Genomic DNA, 22,592 nt, shown 5'->3' on the forward strand with positions numbered 1-22,592 from the left:
AATCAGTAGGCTGTCAGCCTCTTTGAAAATAATACAAATCTCTCCTCCATTTTTACTCTATAATCCTTCAGTCATCCCATAGTTCTGCTGAAGAGAAGAATCGGCGTAATTCCAGTGAAGAAAGAAGTAAGCAGAATTCAGGAGATGAGAAACGCAAAGCTGGCCTATCTGAAGGGAAAGTGAGGAAGAGTATGGGAGAAGGAAAGAAGAGAGTATCTTCAGCCTCTGCAGAAAGAGGCTCCAAATCACCTCTAAAAAGGGCCCAGGAACAGAGTCCTAGAAAGCGAGGTCGCCCCCCAAAGGATGAAAAGGTTTGTATATGTCTGAGGTCTGTGAAACCAGTCATGTTCTTTTGTAAAAAAGTAGAGTTGGGAAAGGTAATGCCTAACTCAAAAATTAGCAAGTTAGAATGTGTTTATGTAATAGACTTAATGAGCATGCCACTCCAGCCTGATCCCTTAACCATAGTCATCCACATTCATTGTATACGGCATACCTTTATTCACTCATTAAGCATTTATTAAGCACTTACTATGTGCTGAGCTCTGGAGATAACAACAGTAAAAACCAAGCCCTTCAGGAGTTTACCTTATATTGTTATAAAACAACATGTAAACAGATAAGTAAAAAATACAATGTTGTTTCTAAGCAGAAGGGCCAGAACTAGCAATTTGGAAGTCAGAAAAGGCACTTGAAATGACTCTTGAAAGCTAGGGATTCTGAAAGGCAGAGGTGAGGAGGAAATGTGTTCGAGACTGGAGACAAATTTATGCAAAGGCAAAGAGGTCAGAGATACAGAATGTTTTATACAGAGAAAAGCAAGTAAGCTAATTTGTCTAGAATAGAGAGAGTATGAAGGAGAGAAACGTTCAATACAATTGGAAGTATAGGCTGAAAGCAGATGGTGAAGAGTTCTAAATGGCAAATGGTGGAGTTTGTATTTTGTCCTAGAAACAATTGGGGACTGTTAGGGCTTCTTGAGCAAAGAAGTGACATGGTCATCTGTGTACTTTAGGAATATCAGTTTTGTAGCTTTGTGTAGAATGGCTCAGAGTGGAGGCAAGAAAACCAATTACGAGATTATTGTAGTATTACAGATGAGAAGTGCTGAGAGCCTGAGCAAAGGGTTTATGACTCAGAATAAATTGAAGAGATGTTGGGGTAGAATCAACAAGACTTGGCAGTTGATTGGCTATGAAAGGGGAGGAAGAGTGAAGAGTTGAGGGTAATGCTGAGGCTTCAAACCTAGATGGCTGGTTTGATCCTTCTAGGCCTTCTCCAGCCTGGCTTTGCTCATCGCCTAGCCCTTCCCAATTTGCTCCTGTGGACCCCAGCGCTAGGGTCCTACATTCTTAAACTTACATCTAAAACACTCTTTCCACCTCCTTATTGGAGCTGAAACCTATATTTCCCCCTAAAGATAATATATCTTTTTGCAACTCTCACCTTTAGAGACCTCTACCTCTTCTTTATTGTTCAGTTGTGTCCAACTTTGTGAGCCCTTTTGGAGTTTTCTTAGCAAAGATACTGGAGTGGTTTGCCATTTCCTTCTCCAGCTCATTTTACAGATGAAGAAACTAAGACAAACAGGATTAAATTAATTGCCCAGGATCACAGAGCTAGTCAGTGTCCTCCTGACTCCAGGCCTGGCACCGTATCCACGGAGCCATCTAGCTCTGTTGCCTTTGACATCAGGGCCAAGAGGAGTCTTAGCCACATAACTTCTAAAATCTAGTGACCTTTATCTTATTTCAGCCATGTAATACCATTATCATTTATACCTTTGTCCTTACCACCTCATGAAACTACAAAACCCCTACAATCCTGAATTTGACCACAGCCTCCTATCTTTTCTCACTTAGGCTGAACATGCTCTCCACCCTCACTGTATATAGTCTGTCATCGATTGACCCCCTCCTACTTCATTCCCTATGCATTTAGTCAAAACCCATCTTTACCTGGGTCATATGCTATCTTAATATTTGAATACCTGTGAACCTGTAATCTTTTTTTCTCTCACAAACATACACCCAGCCTTCCACCATTTCTAAGCCTATTAACTTTCCCTCGTGGGGTAGTCCCACCATTATCATGAGATCATATTGGTTTCACCTGTTACAGATTTATGCTACTTAACCTCAGCTGTGCCCAATATTCCTTCAACTCATTTTTTAAAATGTATTTATTTTTAATTTACAACATTCAATTCCACAAGCTTTTTAGTTTTAAATTTTCTCCCCCTTCCTCCTCCCCAAGATAGCATGCAATCTGATATAGGCTCTGCATATACATTCACATTAACCATATTTTCACATTAGTCATCCTTCAACTCATTATTAACTCTTTATTTCATTCCCAACAGCACTTGTTTCAACCCCTTGTCCCTCTCATCAAGCCACTTTGTGGAAGGCCTTGTGGAGCAATTCTGAATGTTACTTGGTAGACAGTGAGGAACTGCTGATTTTTTTATCAGTGACATTACCAGATTGGCTATAGAAAGTATGTAGTTCTATCTGAGTGTTCCACTGGTAAATCAAACTCAGCATATCCAAAATTAAGCTTTGTTATCTTTTCTCTTAAAGATGTACTAAAAAGATTGAGTCCATCTGAAGGAAGCCTTACAAAAATCCTTTTAATTTTCAGAACGTCTTAGCATCATCACTGACTCTTCTTCTATTTCTCCAGTCACAAAGAGGTGTCTCTCTTCCTCAGTAAAATTAATCCCACTTGCTACCTGTGACCTTGATCTCATACTTGGCAGAAACCTTCGGAATCTTGTTTGAATAACAGTCCTTACTCTTATATATCTTCCATTTTCCCCTTTCTACTGGTTCCTTCCCATCTGCCTATAACTATGCTCAGGTCTCTCCGCACCCCCTAGAAATTTTATTCTTCTATCCTGTCCTCTCTTTTCTTCTTTTTTCTGCCAAAATTTGAAAAATTGCTATGTCAGATACCTTCCATATCTCACTGTTTATTCTTTCCTCATTTGTAATTTCGCTTTTGCCTCCACCAGTCTGCTGAAAAAGCTCTCAGGGATTACCTAGGATTTCTCAAATGCCAAATCCACTGGCCTTTTTTTTTTAGTCTCTATTACCTCTGCATATTTGATACCATTAACTACTCCCTGTTTCTGGATCTCTTCTTCCTTAACTTCAGAAATAAACCATGTGCTCCTGGTTCTCCTACTTTTCTCTTTTTTTTTTTCCTTCAGTTACTCTTCACCCTCTTCTCAACTTCATAGAGTAGGTATTTCTCCAAAGTTCTTTTCTTGTCCCTCTTCTCTCTATATTCTCTCCCCACCAATTTCATTTATTCATGGCTTTATGTATCAACTCTCAAATATGTATCTCCAACTCGGACCTCCCATCTCAGTGCCAGACCTACTCTCCAACTGCCTGTAGAACATCTCCATCTGAATACTGCTTTAGTACCTCTTATGCTTAGCTTATCTTTCCCTCTAAATATGTTCATCCCTCTCACTTTGTTATTTTTGTCTGTAGAAATTCCATTCGTGTCCAGTATTCCAGATTACTCAATAAGTATTAAGTACCTACTGTGTGCTAGACACTGTAGTAGGTGCTAGATGTACAAAGACACTGTCTTCACTTTTGGAGCTTACGTTCTCTCAGGGGAAACAATACTTGTATAAAAGATAAATGTAAAAGAATTTCCGGGAATGCATCAAGAAAGGACTCATAGGAGGTGGCCTTTGAGCTGAGCTTTAACAGGGAGCAAAGTATCCTGAGAGGTGGGAAGTAAGGAAGGGCATGCACTCCAGGCTACAAGCCTGTGCAAAGACACAGAAATGAGAGATGGAATGTGGCGAATGAGAAACAACAGTAAGTAAACAGTTTGAAACCTTTTGTTGTTTTTTACTTTCCTCCTCCCTTATGTTCAACTTGTTACCAAGTTTTTTTTTCACTTCTACTTACTCAGTATCTCTCACATCCTTCATTCTCATTGCTCCCCCCCACTACAGGTTCCCATTACCTGTGCTATTACAGCTTCCTAACAAGTCTTCCTTCTTTCAATCTCTTGCTCTTCTAACCACCCTCCCAAGGCCATTCTTGATAATCTTACCAAATGAATCTTCCTTATGCACAGATATGGTCATTACATGACCAGTATCTTCTGATTGCTTGCTGAGTAAAGTTCTGACTTTATCCAACATTCAGTGCCCTGTATAATCTGGCATCAATCCTACCGTTCCAATTTATTTCTCCCCACCAAAAACTCCTTCAGCCAAACTGAACTACTTTCACCCTGTACTTTCCCCACCTCCATTTCTTTACTCAGGTTAATCCCTAGGCCTAGAATGTCTTCCTTCCCATTTCACTTATTTGGTTCCTATCCATCCTTTAAAGCAGGCCTGCACACCATTTGGCCCACAGGCCACCACCTGTGTGGCTTGCCAAGGGATTTTTTGGCAGCCCTTGAAAAAATGTAGAGGACGTAACTCCATAGTTCAGATCATCCTCAGACCCCAAGGTTATTCTCAGACTAAGCTAATAGGGTTCACTGGCCCTTTAAGAAGAAGTGATTAAGAGGCCTAACACCCTCGGGCCATACGTTGTGCAGGCCTACTTTAGTCTGAATTATTGCTTTCTCTTCCAGGAAGCCTTCTTTTCTTCCTTTGTCAGGAATGACTTGCATATCACCCAGCACCTTTTTTTTTTTGCACCCCTTTAAAATGTAATTTTGTATCAATATTGTCTTGTTATTAGACTGTGTCTTCAGCTCAATATAAGAACTCAAATCCTAGTTTTTAATTTGTGGGAATGAGGTTTTAAGCTGCTTGATTTGAGAGTAAAACCTAAACTACTACTTTTGTGGGATGGATCTTCAGGGATCTTCTGCAACCCAGCTTTTATCCTGTCTTTTAATTTAGCTGAAGTAAAGTCATTTAGTCCAAGAGCTAGGCCAGCAGTACTTTCCCCAGCTGGAATGGAACAAATTGGGCTCAAGCCAAATAATTAGTCACAGAAATACTATAAGGTGTGGGAAATAAGTGTTTAACTTTTGTGATTCAGTAACTCATTAGAGTTTGGGATAGACTAATCAGCTTGTAAAGGTACAGGTTCTTTGCATTTCTCCGAGGATAAAGATTAGCTTAAAAGATCATAGATTTAGAGCTGGAAGGAAGCTTAGAGACCATAAAGCCCAGCTCCCTCATTTTACAGATGAGGAATCTGAAGCATAGAGTGGTTAAGTGACTTGCCCATGGTCACTTAGCTAGTAAGTGTCTGAGGAAGGATTTGCATTCATAGTATTCCTAACTCCAGTTTCAGTGCTTCCAGTAATTCGTGCTGCTCCTAAGGCTTGGCATTAATAACAGTAGAGCCATTTTCTTGCAGGTAGGTGAAACAGGATGTCTTTATGCAAACTTTAGTATCAGAGTTCTGGCAGCTCTCTGTCGATCTTATTTCCTGATGGTTTCTTGAGGTTTGCAACTCTGGGCACACACAAAACAAAATAATATTACCCTTGCTCAAAGGTCGTCAAATCAATTGGTGGGAAAAGAGTTAAGGTAAAGGTCAGGTGACCTAGGTTCTAGTCCCATTTATGTCACTAATAATATAACCTTATATAGGTCATTTAACCCCTCTGGTTATCCATTTCATCTATCAGATAAGGTTAATACCTTTACTGCCTGCCCCCCAAGGTTGCTTTGAGGATCAAATCACAGTGTGTCAGAATGCTTTAAAAAATTGAAAAAATGTTACACACTTATAAAGTAATCTTACTTTCACATTTAATGACATTTATATGTTTGCTTAATTGAGCACTTAAACAGGTTTTTGTTTCCTGTAGCCTAGAAAAACTTAGATTTTAGAGCTAAAACTATTTTGTCTGCCTTGGGGAAAGTTTAAACTAGCAAGTCTGCAACCTCACTAATCTCATTCTTTGCATCAGTGTCAGAATATAGTCTTAGCATAGAGTGAGCTATAGAAGAAATGCTGAGCATGGAAAGAATCTATGTATCAACTCTCAAATATGTATCTCCAACTCGGACCTCCCATCTCAGTGCCAGACCTACTCTCCAACTGCCTGTAGAACATCTCCATCTGATGTTCTCTATGCTGAGCATAGAGAGAATCTAGTTAGACTTTTATAATATCAGTATTTTATTTTGAAGTATTTATTTGAAGTATTAATGTTAAAAATGTAAACTAAAATGTAGCAATCTTTTTAAAAGATACTTTTTGCTTTTACATGACATTCCTTTCCAACTATATCCCTTCCCCTCTCCTATCCAGTGAACCATCCTTTCAAACAAAGATTTAAAAAGAAAGAGAATGGAAGTTCACCAAAATCAACCAACATACGGACTGTATCAGACAGAATACTGGCTGTTCCAACCCATAGTCCCTCCTCCCCTGCAGGAAAGGGAGGGAAGTGTATTTTCTCAGCTTTTCTCCCAGGACCAAACTTGCTCATCATAGTTACACAGATTCAGCTTTGAGTTTTTGGCTCTTGTTTTTAAATAAGTTTTTATCTATATCTTTTGTTTTTACATCATGATAGTTTTCCCCAGTATCTCTTCCCCTCCCAGAGAGCCATCCCATGTGAAAAAGTGTTTTTAAAAACAAAAGAAAAAGAAGAGGAAAAACTCACAACTGATCAATACTTTGAAAAGTCTAAAAACATGTGCAAAGTGCAATACCTGTGGACCTCCCATCCCCACAGAGGGATTGAGTCAGGGTGTGTTTTCATATCTCTCCTTTTGAATGATGTCTCATCTTTAGTATTTTGCTCCCTTCACTTTGGGGGGTTTTTGTGTCATTCTTTCCATTTACATTGTTATAATCCTTGTTTACATTGTTTTCTTGGCTTTGCTTACTTCACGCTGCATCATTTCATGTAGGCCTTTCCATACTTGTCTGAATTCATCACTTGATCATTTCTTACAGCACAATGATATTCCATTATATTCATGTAACATAATATGTTTAGCCGTTCCCCAATAAATAGGCATCTGCTTTTGTTTCAAGTTTTTTGCTATCACAAAAAGTGCTATTTTATTTGTAATAATATATAACTACTTTATATTTGTATATGGGCATTTTTTTCTTGTCAGTGACTTCCTTTGTTGCAGAAACATCTTTTAAAGCTAAACATTAATGATTTATAGGCTAACTACTGTTTTGTATTTTCCATGTCACTGTTCAGCTCAAAATACTTCATAGGATTGTATATTTAGAACTAAAAGGGGCTTCAAAAAGCATCTCAACTAATCTCATTATATAGATGAAATAACTAAGGCCCATAGAGACTCTGACTTGCCCAAGGTCACCCAAGTCTAGGAAGGTCCCCTGCAGCCAGATCCCACATTCTTTCCACTACATTTTGCTGTTGATGGTTGAGTGTATTTCAGTTCATTGTTCCTTTTTCTTATCATTACTGTTCTTGTGATATATTGGCAGAAGGATGCATTTTACTTTTTTTAGAAATGAAAACAAGAAAATTGCAATTCCTTTTGTCGGTGGGAATAATTTGTTCTCTCTTTATAATAGCTCATTATGCCACTTTGTAGTTCACAAAGTGCATTCCTTTTTAACGTAGGTATTACTCATGTCAGGCCTTTTTGGCCAAATAAAAATCCTTCCTTCAGACATTGGAATGAGTCCAAAGCTTCTCTGTTGTCTAGCTATTCTGTTTCATTTGAATCTGATTTGAGTTATAAAGCTTATCAAATTATGGATAGATAATGTCTATAACTGAGATTGTCACAACATCTTGCTAATCTGACTTTTCTTCCTTTAGGACCTCACAATCCCAGAATCCAGTACGGTGAAAGGAATGGTGGCAGGAACAATGGCTGGGTTTAAATGGCAACCAAGTGTAAGCGAGGTAATAAGCTCTTTCTTTAAATGATTCCAACAATTTCAGGAAAGGTTTCCTATTTCTAATATACTTTAAAAGAAAGCACTTATAATTCCTACAGGCAATATCATCTCTCACTCCTGGGGGAATAATATAAGACAGGACTCTGTTTTTTTGGAAGTGATTGACTTCCAAAGGACATATCATAGAATTACAGAAATGGAAGGGATATTAAGAAATATGTGGTCTCCTCTTCCTTTTTCAAACAGCTCAATATCCAAACCAGAGGTGGGGGACCTGCGTTCTTGAAGCCGCAAGTTCTCCACCCCTGGTTTAAGCCATTCAGGACAGGGTATCCTTCAATAAAAGCTTTCTGGTATTGCCTGGTCCAACTATGGTATATCAATATTTTTAGTACAAATCCATAAATATTCTTAGATTAGATGAGTCCTGGGTTATAAACATCCTTTGTTTCTTTTCTTATGCCATTATTGCTTATGCTTTCCGAGTGTGTTCTCATTTTATAAAGGGTTTAGAATGAACATTCAGAACAGTTCCCAAACAGTTGTCAAAAAAGAACAGGTCTCCTAAATGTCCCTCAGGAAAAGCAGGTTAACAAGGCATAAAGATGGTGCCTTTCATGGAAGGTAAACTGTTTCTTATTTAGTCATTTTCTGATTTCAGCCTGTAAAAGATGGGGACCCACATTTCCATCACTTTCTTCTCAGCCAAACAGAAAAGGTGAGTTGATCTTTAAAATTATTGATTTCGAGTCTGTCAGGGACAAGGCTGTGTGGGAGAGGATTATCAAAAAGGTCAGTCAGTGCTGAATAAAATGTCAGACTAAAGATGTCAGGTTGTAATATTTCATAGGAGCTACCCTATTATGCTGTTATTCTCAGGGTTCACTTAGGCCATATATAATTTTGCCAAAGCAAACAGTTGAGAGATTATTCAGTCAAGCAGTTTAATTGGTGTCATGTAGATGAGAATAATGGATTATTTGAATTGATTTAGCCAGTTGTGTACTTGAGTCAATCAGGCAGTTCATTAGAACTGATCCGTATGTATAAACCCATGATACTCAGACATATTTTTAGTCACCATTAACCAAATAAGTTACATGATTACTGTTTACTCCATAGAATCTAGAAAAAGCACAGGTTGCATGTGAAATAATTGTATGCAGCTTGCTAATAATCCTTTGAGTATTAGTAGTAGTAGATACTTTGAAGACTTGGAGGGAAAATTGGTTTTAGTTGGTATTTTCAGAGTATTATTCCAAGTGGCAGGGCCTTGTTCTTTATTTTTTTTATGCTTCCCTTTGTTCTTGTGGCAAAAAGTTTATTAATTGGTGCTGTAATGAAGAATGAAGTCTGTTTAATAAGTGACTGGTTTTTTTCTCTCGTTAGCCAGCTGTCTGTTATCAGGCAATAACAAAGAAGTTAAAAGTATGTGAAGAGGTATGCAGGTTTCTCTCCTTTGAATGTTCATGTTTCAATGGGGATTTTATCATGAGCATTCTAACTTCATGACTCCTTAATTTATTTCCCTAGGAAACGGGCTCCACATCTATCCAAGCAGCAGATAGCACAGCAGTGAATGGCAGCATCACTCCCACGGACAAAAAGTATAACCCCTTATGGGCATGTTCCCTGTGGCTTTGGCTTTGACTAGGGTAGAACATTTGGGGTTTTGTGGTTATTCTTTAATTAGGAACTGAAACAACTTTATAAGAAAACACTAATCTGTTGAATGTTAAACTATAAACTGTTTGCATAATTTCAAATCATTTTCCAATGTTGTTCATACATTTTCACCTACTTAGCAATTACATAGCTTATTCTACTTCTTTTTAATACTTCTATCTTGTCATATGTTATACAACCCACATGCTTATTTTGAATAACTGTATAAATATGTGGGATCCTGGGCAAGTAACCTTAACTCTTAGTGTCCTGGACAATTTTCTTAAGACTATAAATTGCAGAGAAATTGCTGACCTGCATTGATAGAAGTTTTTTCACCTTTTTATTTCCTTTGCCAGTGAAATCACAGGTCTCATTCCTATCCATGTTAAGAGGTAGATAGAGATACATCTTTTAACATGCTGTAGTTTTCTTAGCCATTCTCCTATTGTTAAGAATTTGAGGAGTTTCTGTTTTTTTCACTGTCACTAATTGTGCTATCAACATTTTAGTATAAATTACCTTTTAAAAAATAGGAGTTGGGGCTTATTTCCTTGGAATATATTCCTGGAAGAGGGTGGGAAAGTTGAATTAATGTACTCAGAATGAATGTATAGTTTTGTGTTGTTCATATATTTCTAGGTTGTTTTTTTGTAAGCTCATACCATTTTTAGTACCACCAACTATATACATATATATATATATATATATGTTCTTGTTTTCTTAAAGTTCTTTGTATCTTCCCATTTTTATATATTTTTGCTAATTCAATAGATGTATTCAGTAAATACTTATTGAGGTATTATTATGTTTATGAGGGCAGTGTACTGGAGGGGAATAAGATAAATTCCTTGGCATTATAACAATGTGTGGTCTAGTAGGGGAGATGCCATACAAAAATAATTAATACCAACCATCCTGTGAATGTTATACAATAAGAAGTACAAAGTGCTGGGGGAATTCAGAAAAGGCAAAGGTCACTTTTAGTTGGGGGGGATCAGGGAGGGTGTCATTTGAACTTAATCTTTAAGGATAGGTAGAAATTGCACAAATGTAAATGTATAATAAGTGGTTTCAATTTACATTTTTCATTATTTGTGAGGCCAAGCTTTTGCCCATGTAAAGAGCTACTGTTTTTCCTCATGTGTTTCTAATTACCTTTAACCATTTACCAAGTGGAATCTAGCTATTAAGTTTATATATAGTTATCATTTTCTTACACATTTTAGATAATAAGATTTCATCAGTTTTTTTCTATCCTTTTTTTCTAGAGCAAAGGTTTTAACTTAGAAATTAATATTCCATCCTTTAATATTGAGATTCAGGGGGGCAGGTAGGTGGCACAGTGAGTAGAGCACTGGCCCTGGAGTCAGGAGGACCCGAATTCAAATCCAGTCTCAGATACTTGACACATTTACTAGCTGTGTGACCTTGAGCAAGTCCCTTAACCCCAATTGCCCTGCCATCCCCCCCTCAAAAAAATTGAGATTCAGTCAAAACTAAATTATTAAAAAAATATTGATTATATATTGATAGATTATTCAACAACAAAATCATGTTAAGTTCTAGGTGAAACAGTTACTAAGTATATCCCTAATAAAAACACCAGTAAACCCCAGTTTGAAAAGGAGCATCTTAAAGGAGTTGGGTGGAAAACTAAGATGTGAAAAAGATGACATTCTCTGGTATGGAGCTACTTTTACCACTTGTTCCCTGAGTGTTCTACTGTCCTAGGGCTTCCTAGGCAGAGGGAGTGCTTTGGGCATAAAATTGCTTAGAATCTGATCAGATCATGTTTGAACCTTAGAGTTGGAACTAGTGCTTTGTTTGCCCTTTAAAGGGAGTATGTGGGTTGTACTTAAAAATATATTTAGCCTAGAATTAAGGGACTTCAGTGAGAATAAATAGTTCTGTGCAAGGTGCTTTCACTGAGTTTCCAGTTTGTCTCTCAAATACCATACCCTTTACTAGCACATCCTTTACCTTTTTCTTTAAAAAGAAATAGAATAGTCATTCTACAAGTATTTGTTTATCCACCTAACTTGCTAGTCGTGGAGAGGCTGTGCTCAGAAGTGATAAAAGGCAAAATTGAACAGATTTGAGGATCAAACAAAAATATCTTTATCACCTTATTCTCATCAAATTGTTTTATCATTTTTAACTATATGATCAGGAATGCAGGGAAACAAGCACCTTAATCACATTGCCGGTAGGTCTCTATATTCTTTATAAAAAGTCTACGTTGGTCGGGCAATATACAATAACTCAGTAGGACTCAGCCCAATCCCATTGTTGAGACTACATCCCAAATAGATCGCTAAAATAGAAAGATATATAAACCCAAAAATATCTCCTTTATAATGCAGAATGCTGGAAATAACTTATATGTCCAATGATTGGGGAATGGTCAAATAAATTATTAGTGTAATGTAATATTGTTATGAAATGATCAAACATCAAGACTGAGTCACAGAAAGATGTATATGAAGTGATAATAAATGGGGTCAGCAAAATAAGAAAAATGTATATATTGATTATAGTTATTTTAAAAGAGATTTTTAGGTGCACAGGCAAATTTGGAAGGGAAACACAGTAAATGTATTTTTATTTTGTTAAAATGGTCATTTTTAATCAAAATGTAACTAGTTTGAATTTTAGAGTTTTATTTGAAGATTTACTACATAATTGGTTTATTAGTACTCTTTGAATGTCTTAAGTTTGTGGTGATTGTTTTAAAAGAATGGAGGGCAGGTAATGGTTCATTCTTCTCAACCTTGAGTGCTAGGCTAAGGAGTTGAAAAAAATGAGACACTGTAGGCCCTTATGCAAGGAAATGAAAGGTGAAAGCAGTACTTAAGAAAATATTCCAGCAGTTGTATACTGATTACTCTAAAATGCAAAGAGACTAGAAGCAGAGAGATTGGCTAGGAAGATAACCAAACCATCTTTGTTTAGGCACACTGCGTAATTGATAATGAGGGTTTAGACTAGAGTAGTGGCTGTCTAACTGGAAAGGAAATAATGAATCTGAGAGATTGTAGAGGAATTAGCAGAATGATTATCATTTGGATATTGATAACAAGGAGGTGGGAGGAATTCCTATTTTCTTGAAAAAGATGCTTAGTGTATACTTGGAAAAATGGACTGTTCAAAAGATTAAAGAACGTATGTCAAAATCTTGTAACTTCAATTCCAAATTGTATAAAACAAGTGACTGTAGTTAAAAAAGAGTATATTTAGCATATTAAAGAGCCTTTTAATGTAAAGAAGTTATAAAGTTTATGTTAATAATAACTAATTCTGGCCCAGTTAATTTGCATATCACTTTAGGTTACCAACTGTTTTGGACACAAAGGCATCTACTAAAGTTTCCCCGTTTGCCTGGTTACTTCAAATATTTCAAAGTTTCAACTAGCAGAACAAGTTTTTTCTGAGGTATATAATATTTGTGGCAGGCTAAAAGGTAAAAGCTGGAGATTTAGTTTTGAGTAATATCTGCATACACATGGTAGCTTAAAAAATGAGAATGAATGCTTCCCAGAGGAAGTAATATAAAAAGAGAACAAAAAAAAAAAAAACAAGAGGCCCAGAGCTGAACCTCCAGTTAAAGGGCAGGAAAATGAAAATGAATAACCAAAGGAGAGGAAGCATTTAGTAGAGTTGAAGAAACCAGAGCATCACAGAAGCCAGTAAAGGAATAGTGGTTAGCACGTTATATGCAGCTAAGAAGTCAGAAAGGATTAGAAGCTAGCAATGACCATTAAATTTGTTCAAGAGAAAATCATTGGTGACCCTACATGGGTAAGCTGGACCAATTTTAGAGGAGTGATGAAGATAAAGGCCAAATAAAGAAGTTAAGCAAAAAATGATAAGGAATTAGATACAACAGGTATATATTACCAGTAAAAGCAAGTTGTAGAGAAATGGGATTAGTAGTTGGTAAGAATGATGAGGTCCAAAAACAAGTGGTCTGGGTTCCACAGACATCCTCACCCCAATTCTAATTCAGAGTATGGGAGAAGAACAGAAAAGTCCGTGGGAAAAGTAAATTAAAGTTGTTAGGGTGGATTTGAGAACTAGAGCTCTCACAAGTTTGGGAAAGATTAGATGCAAAACCAAGCAGAAGGAATTGACTCTTGAGAGAAAGAAGGAAAAGACAGATATCTATATCTATATATAATGTTAAGTTCTCAAAATGGAAAAGGGTACAACTTCATATGTCTTTGGTTTCCAGATAAGCAATTGGTTAAAAAAAAAAAAGTTGAATAGTGTCCTAGCTCAGTGTATGAGTCAACATTATGATGTGGTGACAAAAAGTAATTTTCTCTTAAATTATATTAAAAGAAATATAATGTCCAGAATAAGGGAAGTGTTCTATGCAATGATGATCAGACCACATCTCACTTATTCTGTTCAGTTCTAGGTATCACATTTTAGAACTCATTTATAATAGTGAGTGCACTGTGAAACCATGTCATAAGTATTGATCCAAGGAGCAAGGAAAAGTTAGTTTGAAGAGTAGAAGACAGACAATCCATGATAACTGTCTTAAGATATTTAAAGGGCTGTCGTGACAAAAACAGAACTGGAATCCATAGAACCAGTGGGTTGGAAGCTATGGAAAGATTAATTTTAGCCTAATGTATAGAACTTCCTAACAATGAGATCTATCCAATAATGAAATAGACTGTCTTAGTAGGTAATGAGTCCTTCATCACTGAAAGTGTTGAGGCAAAAGCTGGTTTGCCACTTGGTAGAGAGGTATAAAACATTCATTCATCAGTCAGATCAGAGATTTCTCTAAGATCCCTAGGATTCGATGATTTTTTTGTAAAATATGAGAAGAGCCATTTGGACGGTGGCTTCTGGATTGGGGAGCACTACCTTTGTTAATCATTCAAACCAAAAAAGATTTCTTTAATATAAAACCTCTCCTAGAAGTTTCTTTGTGTTCAAAAATGGCATCTGTGAAAGCCCGGCACCCAAGCTTCAACCAAGCATATTGCCTCAGGAGCTAGACATATTAACTTGTATACTTAATTATTACTGTGACTCTCTATCAAAATAGGAGAAAACTTTATCCTTATCCTAACTCGTACTGATCACAGTTTCCCCAATGTTCTCCATGTGTCAAAGACTCAGAAATGCCCATTTTTATTTAGTGTTTTGAGGGACCAGTTTTCTCTTGCCTAGTATTCATTCCACAGCAGTGCTGAAGATATTTTTGCTCTACTGTGTGTGTTTGCCCACACGCATATATGTATGCATGCATCTGTGTATATATATATATAGGCATACATATAAATACATACTCTTACCTTCCTACATACTAACCTTTCTGTTCTCCCCAGGATAGGATTTTTGGGCCTTGGCCTCATGGGAAGTGGCATTGTCTCCAACTTACTAAAAATGGGTCATACAGTCACTGTATGGAACCGGACAGCAGAAAAAGTAAGGATATGTGGGCAGTGCAATTAGAGGGCAGGATGGGGAGGCAAGATGACATTTGATTTAGAGATTGAACCAGAGTGAGAAAGAGAGCTCTGCCTGGAACTAAACTTGAAACATAGTTGGGCTCCTGCACAGAGTTGTTCATAAGGTAGGGATAGGAGAGTCAAAATGCTACTTTTTTCATAGTCTTAGATACAGTATCGTAGAGTAGCTGAGAAGGGAGTACCAGAGAAACAGAATTTCTCAAGGAGCTTAAGCTCTTGATAAGGCAACAGAATGTTCACATATGAAATGTTATAACAAACTAACTAGAATTAAAATGTTGCAAACTATTGAATGTTGAAAGAATTTGGAATGAAAAAGGAAGCAGAGTGAAGATAGGGCTGATCAGGAAAGGGCTTCCTGGTGGGGGATTCTGTGACTAAGTAACCAGATGGAAGCTTTAGAATAGTTGGGTGGGACCTATGAAAAGTTTTAGGAGCCATACCTTCATAGGAGCTTTTGATGATTTGTTTTTGGGGTTTTGTTTTTTTTTTTTTTAGGTATCATTTACCCTTGGAATTAGGTTGCTGGGTATAGTATGTTCTGACATTCCCCCACAAGCCAGAAAGTAGAGACTTAGTACTTTTCTCTTGTGCTACGTACAGTGTACAAGTCAGGACTTGGACAGAACCTACCCAAGAGCTAATCTAACTGCAGAGTTGACTATAGAGCCTTCCACAATTCACCAGGGTGGTTCTTGCAGTCGGTCACACTGGTTCCCCTAGGTTCATCCCTAATAATATGCCCAAGTGGACTCAGCTGTCCCACTTTCACCCTTTTAAACAGTAGATTAGTGATAGTAGCAAACATTTATTAACCACCTATTATAATTAGGGTAAAAGGGACTTATAGTTACTCTCATTTATAATCTAGTCAGGAAAGTCACCATTCCTTAATTAGTGATATATTCAGCTGTTGGTCAGGTGCTGTCATTGACCCAGTGAACCCTTAAGTGTTCTGCCTTGCTGGGCCTTTGGAGATAAGCTGAGGCAACCAGAGACCACAAAACCTAGGAGGCATATTTGTTATGTGCTACCTTCTCCTTACGTTTGGATCTGTGACTTTTGCAGTGTGATTTGTTCATCCAGGAGGGGGCCCGGCTGGGAAGAACCCCCGCTGAAGTGGTCTCCACCTGTGACATCACCTTCGCCTGTGTGTCGGATCCCAAAGCAGCTAAGGACGTAAGGATCCCCTCTCTCCTCTCTGTAGTTGCCTCTCTTGTGAGAGATTGGGCCACTTGTCCTTTTCTCATTCAGAAAATAGTGTACATCAAACTCTAGAGGAATTCAATTTCAGATTTCCTAGTCATCTGCTTGTGTGAAGTTGATTTACATAAAATATATTTTTGTAAACAAACTACTTTTGACTCAGAACATAAGTTTAAAACCCTAATATCTCCAGAGGGCTAGCCTTGCAGTTATTATTAAAAATCTTTGCTTTTCCTTATATGTTTTAAACTCTTCTTCCTATTGTACCTATATGCCAAAGGATTCTTTCTGTGTTTGGTAGCTATTTGTGTTTCTTTCTTATATGCTTAAGTGGCAGTGGTCACCTTTTTAAACTGTTTAAAATTGAGACCTGAGTAAATCAAGGAAAGCTCTAAATAAAGGTAAACTAAGCCTTTTCTTCCTTTTTAGGCTAAATGTTTAGCTCCTAGACATCTGGGAAGGTAGTATGGGAACACCTTGACTCTGGACTATGTTTAATTATAGTACAACTGCCATTCAAGAAGACATTGTTCAGGCGGACCACATCCTCCGCAGCTAGTGCCTTGGCTCTACAGTCAGCCTGATGTCTGGGTCTGACTTTACTGATCACTGTTTCCTTTAATGTTATTGGGGGAGGAAGGGATTTTGAGAATCAAAAATTATTTGAGAGCTGGAGGGTGGAGAAACAGGCCTTGAGGCTGTTGAGGGCCTGGGCTATTGCTTTCCCCTTGTGTTCCCACAGCTGGTGCTGGGCCCTAGTGGCGTGCTTCAAGGGATCCGCCCTGGAAAATGCTATGTAGACATGTCAACAGTGGATGCAGACACAGTCACTGAATTGGCCCAGGTAGCAGTCCAATGCAATCTCTCCCACCCTTTCTAAGTGAAATACATGACCAGGATTGAGTATTCTTTCATCTGACCATTCTGGAGACTGGTCCATAGAGAAGAGATTCAGCAGTCTGTCTTTAGTGAAACCTTAAAGCAGTAGTGAATCTAAATCTGCTTTTGGAGAGCTGCTACCTAAATGGCTGGAGCATCAGTTCCTATGATTGCTGACTGTACAAAAAGCAGCATCCCATCATGACCTAGCAAAATGTAGACTTTGGTTTAATAGGCTTTCTCTAACCAATATAGAAAAAACGTGTTCCTATTTTCTCAGGGAACAAGCTGGGTTAACACTCTAGAAATCCCCAGACCTTTGTCTTCCTTGGCCCAGGTATATAAAAGCAGTTCTTCCATATCATTGTTCAGAAGACTGGTATGGCTTCCTCCAGAACTATCAGCCCTATATTTTCTCTTAGCCTCTATGAAGCCTTTCCGTTTGAGGGTGGTTGAAGTCACAATGTGACTGGCCACCTGAGCATACCTTGTGAAAGACAGAACCATGAGGTAAATGGCACTGAAGCAGGGTTTTTGCAAAGCTAACTACATGTGCACTATGCTTTAGTTTCAGCAGGAAAATTTAAATAAGGGGAACAATTGCCAACGTAGTCCCCTTAGATACAATTCTGGCTATTTGACTCGTGCCTCAAGAACCATTAGTGACACCTCCTTGCCTCCAGAATAAAATACAAATTCCTTACCTTGCCGTTTAAAGCCCATTACAACATGCTTACTGGTTTTATTTCTCATAACTGCCCTTCACACACTCTGCTTGCTTTGTGTCTAAACGCAACGTTCCATCTCCCATTTCCATGCCTTTGTATGGGATGTGTGGAATATACTCCCTCATCAACTCTGCCTCTTAGAATTCCTAGTTTCTTTCAAGGCCCAGTTCGTGTGCCATCTCCTATAGGAAGCCTTTCCTGATTCCCCTAATTGTCAGTGCTCTCTCTCCCTCCTCAAATGATCATGTATATATCAATTTGTTTACAATCCCCACCCCCTCAGTAAAATATAAGCTCCTTGAGGTCACAGATTGTTTTGTCTTCATGTTCATGCTCCCTAGCACTGTGCTTTCATGATAGTAGGAGCTTTAATAAGTGCTGGTTGGTTTGAACTGGCAGACCACAAGTACTTTTTTCTTGTTTCTTGTTAGTTCTACTTGAAGTAGTGTCTGTCTTTGGGGGAGTAATCTTCATGCTACAACCTCAGTTCTTATAGCACAGGTTTTGAGCTTTGGGGTCCCAAGCATAGACAGCCAAGTTTTTTATGTTCCTTCACCTCTAAATGCATGCATGGGAAGAAGGTGATGAACAACCCAGGCTCATTTGAAGAGTAAGCCTAGGTGGGAATGGGAAAGCAACATTTTCCAGTAGGTTCTGCCATCTTCCCTTGTCCATTGTGTTCTATACCTAGAGAACATCAACCCTACATGGACACCTGTGGGAGGAACAGCCTTCAGAACCTGTGAATTTCCTTTCCAGGTGATTGTATCCAGGGGTGGTCGATTTCTAGAAGCCCCCGTCTCAGGAAATCAGCAGCTGTCAAATGATGGGATGCTGGTGATCTTAGCAGCTGGAGACAGGGGCTTATATGAAGACTGCAGCAGCTGCTTCCAGGCAATGGGAAAGACCTCCTTCTTTCTAGGTAACATGCCTGCTTGCCTGCCCCACCACTTCAGACCTGGATTCTGGGTTGGGCAATATACCCTGTAGACTGCACTGATGACAGTGTCAATCACAGCCTGTCTGCTTGGGTCCCCCAGTGGGAAGGTTTCCTTTAATTTGCACATTCAGTGCCTGCAAGGAGGAAGATGCAAAGGTCCAGAAGGGTCAAAACCAGTTCTGTCATGGGCAGGTGAATAGAGCTTCCCTTGGGTTTAGAGGTGGGTCCAAGTGGATGGGTATCAGAACAGGGATGAGGGTGGAAAGCTGTTCATTACAGGAGTCCTTTGTAAAGTGACCATGTTTCTTTGCCCTGGGCAGGTGAGGTTGGGAATGCAGCCAAGATGATGTTGATTGTGAATATGGTCCAAGGGAGCTTCATGGCTACCATAGCTGAAGGACTGACACTGGCCCAAGTGACAGGACAGTCTCAACAGACATTGCTTGACATCCTCAATCAGGGACAACTGGCTAGCATCTTCCTGGATCAGAAGTGCCAAAGTAAAGTCCACTTTTGCTTGTCATTTTCTCCTTCCTCTTTTAACATCAGACATCCTTGTGTTGTGACTCAGTGTCTGAGCTTAACGTCTAACACATGAAGATCTGGGTTCGTGTTGAGTAGAGGAAACCTAAATGCTTCCTTCATAAGATTCTTCACCTCTTACCATTCTGTAGTCTTTTGTGCCAGAGATTGCAGAACAGTTCAGGGGTGGAACTCGTGCGCTCTGGAATCAAAACTCAGTTTCTTGAGTTTCTGTGTACAGTACAGGGATAGTCATCTTTGTTGAAGATAATACAACTGCTGGTGTTTTCTAGATGCAATTTATTTTCTATATAACTTTTACCAATAGTTGTCCCCTTCCCTCCCCCCCTTTTTTAGATTTTTTTTTTTGATTCCCTGTTTTTTTCCTCTCTAGATATCCTACAAGGGAACTTTAAACCTGATTTCTACCTGAAGTATATCCAGAAGGATCTCAGATTAGCCATTGCACTAGGTGATTCTGTCAACCACCCAACGCCTATGGCAGCTGCAGCAAATGAGGTATATTCAGGATTGTTTCTTAATCTGAGACTCTGGGAAGGGAAGATTAAAGTTTGAAGAACTGTTAGGTAATTGTCAGGAGGCAATATAGTGAGGAAAAAATGCTACAGGTAGGACTGGGCCAGTTTATCTAGTGAACAAGCCAGAGGTGCACTACTCTATTTGGAACCAAGCGTTGGAATGAACCATGTGGCTCTTCACCTCCCACTTTTATCTTCCCTAAGTGGGCATTTAATAATAAACATTATTGGATTGAAGTGACTTGACCAACTAGATGGTGACTTTTCAGAGATTCAGAGCTTATGACTTATAATTATCCTGTGATTTCCTTACAGCCTTTAAATATTTCTGAGGACAAAGAAGTAACTGTAACTCTTTGTCATTTCAGGTATATAAACGAGCCAAGGCACTGGACCAGTCTGACAATGACATGTCTGCTGTGTACCGAGCCTACATACACTAAGCCCTGAGGCCCTATCTTCCTGCTAATCCCCATTCCTCACATGGGGTCAGGGTCCTGGGACTTAACTCTGGACCAGTCCATCTGTCTCTATGTTTCCTTTTATACACAGACTTTGAAAAGATTTGCCATGAGTGCAGCTGCAGCATCAGGCCTCCCCTGGGGGCTCAGGGAAAAGTGGGGAGGGGGTTGGGAAAGCTGATGAGCAGTCCTGCTGTGCACTTGCTGCCTGGATCAAGATGGTGGCTGTGTGTTCAAACAGGTCCACCCCCTAACCCCCTTGACCACCAGAAGCGATGCTGCCAGAATCTGCTTGGCTTCTTTCTCCTTCCTGAGTTTGTCAGAGTCTGAGTTCCTCCTAGAAAGGAGGCCAGAGTCCATATTGTCCTCTTCCCCTCTTTCATTGGGATTGTAAGAAGCAGCTTCCATAGTGTCCTAGTTGTGAAGTCTGAGTTCCTCAAGCTTTCGAGATTGGCTCTTCTTCCTTTTGATCCTGCCCTGAATTCCCTGGGAATATAGGCTGCTCCATTGGGAGGCCACCTAGGTCTCCCATGTCAGCACATCCCCCAGGGAAGAGGACAATGAGGTGGCACAGACCCCAGAAAGGGGCCTACAGTACCTCAGGTTACAAGCAACCAATTGGAGAGCATTTGGATATTTAAGCCACCAACATTCTGAAAAGAGAACTCCTAGTAAACTAATTCCTCCTTATGTGGTTTTATGAACTGGAAAGATTGCAGGTTTGAGTGAAGAACAGGCCCACCCCACCATTACCATCCCATCACAGTATCTACCATCTGCTAAGGCTCAGGCTGAAATTGGAATCCCTGGCCCTTACGAGAATACTGGAAGGGGTTTATCCGATATAGATGGGATCTAGCCATCACTAAACTGATTTAGTGTTTGGATTTGCATTCCAGCCTGGGGGGGTGGGGAGGGGATTGAGCACACCAATGAGAGAGCAGTGAGGTGTGTGTGGAAGAATGACTCCTTTCTGTTTCCGTTATGTCACATGCTCTTCTGACTCCTTTTGGAGTCTTCTTGATATCCCCTTTAGGCCCTTTCATCTGTGTCCATACAGAGAACCCTGTTGTGCATGCCACCACCTTTTTCTTCTTCCTACCCACCCCGTCTTTGAAGAGAAAGTGGGTGTCTTTTTACTTTGACCCAGACCTAGCTTCCCCTGCCCTGGGTAACCAACACTGACCAATCATGGGATCAGTTCTTAGTAAGGAATGAGTAATTGCACTCCAGCCAGCATCATGTTCTTTGTGCCTCTGGGGCCACAAGGTCCCCTGTTTGGGGAAAAAGAAGACTTGGCCTGAGATGATTCCTGACAGACTAGAAAGGTAAACCCAAGTCCATCTTGGAGATCCCCATTTTCTCTCTGGGGAGGGTACCCACATGGGACTGAAATGGTACATAGGAACAAGGAGAGGCTGTCATCCCTGATATCCCAAATCTACCTTCCCCTTTCTGTGGGTTGGTTTTCTGAAGTCGCATAATTTAAGGTTGATATTCATGGGGGGAGGGGGGAAGGATTTAGTGACAGCACTGTGGGTGTATTTTTTTTTTCCAGCATCTGGAGGTTTGTCCCTCTTTCCCCTTTATCTCTTACAGCCTAAGGTTTGAGAAGTGAAACTTGTGGAAGAAGAGAGGGGACACAGGGAAGATGCAGTATCAAATTCTGGTCCAGATGTTTGTTTCACTGGCAAAACTGTCCTTATCTGTCTCTGAACATGCCAGTTGTGTTCCTGGCCAGGATAGTGGGAGGGGTGGGGGGAGGGAGGGGAGAAGCTCTGGACCTGGGAGATGCTGTAATGAAACTGGCTAGTCAGTGTTGTCTTAATATTGTTGACAATTCTGTAAAGTTCCTTTTTATGACTTTCTGTTTTAGCTATTTCGCTTTTGTTTTTGACTCCTTTTTAAAGAGAAAATGTGACATTTGTGAAAAGCCTGTAAGAAAAGCAGTTTTCCTTTTCCCCCTTTCAATGACAAACCCTCTAGGTAATTAAGGTTGTGAATTTTTATTTTTGCTTCGTTTTTAATTAACGTTTGTCATTCAGAATAGGATTGTGTGATAATGTTTAAATGGCAAAATAAAATGATTTTGTGCAATTAACAAAGCTACTGCAAGAAAATAAAACCTTTCTTGGTAAATCCATGTGTTTGTGTGAATCTAGAGTCTTAGACCAGTAGGTGGGGGAGCTTGAAGGGTTGGAGGATCCTGCCGACGCTAGGGCGAGAGGCTACACAGAGTCAACCGTCTTCCGCCAAAACGGGCTGCCCAATTAGAGAAGCGAGGAGGATAGAGAAGGGCTACAGCAA

The 22,592-nt window shown here is 39.3% G+C and overlaps 1 protein-coding gene across 4 annotated transcripts in view; it reads left to right on the plus strand.

Annotated features, from left to right (window-relative positions):
• GLYR1 (glyoxylate reductase 1 homolog) overlaps nt 1–22,428 on the plus strand; it is a 43,186-nt gene extending 20,758 nt beyond the window's left edge. For 2 of the 4 annotated variants that reach the window (XM_036738803.1, XM_036738806.1), the window contains exons 5-16: nt 72–311; nt 7,768–7,854; nt 8,512–8,568; nt 9,240–9,290; nt 9,384–9,457; nt 14,867–14,966; nt 16,079–16,189; nt 16,959–17,060; nt 18,583–18,745; nt 19,084–19,263; nt 19,680–19,804; nt 20,193–22,428. In XM_036738803.1, the coding sequence (XP_036594698.1) occupies nt 72–311; nt 7,768–7,854; nt 8,512–8,568; nt 9,240–9,290; nt 9,384–9,457; nt 14,867–14,966; nt 16,079–16,189; nt 16,959–17,060; nt 18,583–18,745; nt 19,084–19,263; nt 19,680–19,804; nt 20,193–20,267 (1,365 nt within the window). In that variant the 3' untranslated portion in view covers nt 20,268–22,428. The remainder of the gene's footprint in view (nt 1–71; nt 312–7,767; nt 7,855–8,511; nt 8,569–9,239; nt 9,291–9,383; nt 9,458–14,866; nt 14,967–16,078; nt 16,190–16,958; nt 17,061–18,582; nt 18,746–19,083; nt 19,264–19,679; nt 19,805–20,192) is intronic. The other 2 variants (XM_036738804.1, XM_036738805.1) reach the window with 2 other exon arrangements.
• The last annotated feature ends 164 nt before the right edge of the window (nt 22,429–22,592 follow it).

Source organism: Trichosurus vulpecula, chromosome 9 (assembly GCF_011100635.1).
Source record: "Trichosurus vulpecula isolate mTriVul1 chromosome 9, mTriVul1.pri, whole genome shotgun sequence".
Lineage (NCBI taxonomy): Eukaryota > Metazoa > Chordata > Mammalia > Diprotodontia > Phalangeridae > Trichosurus > Trichosurus vulpecula.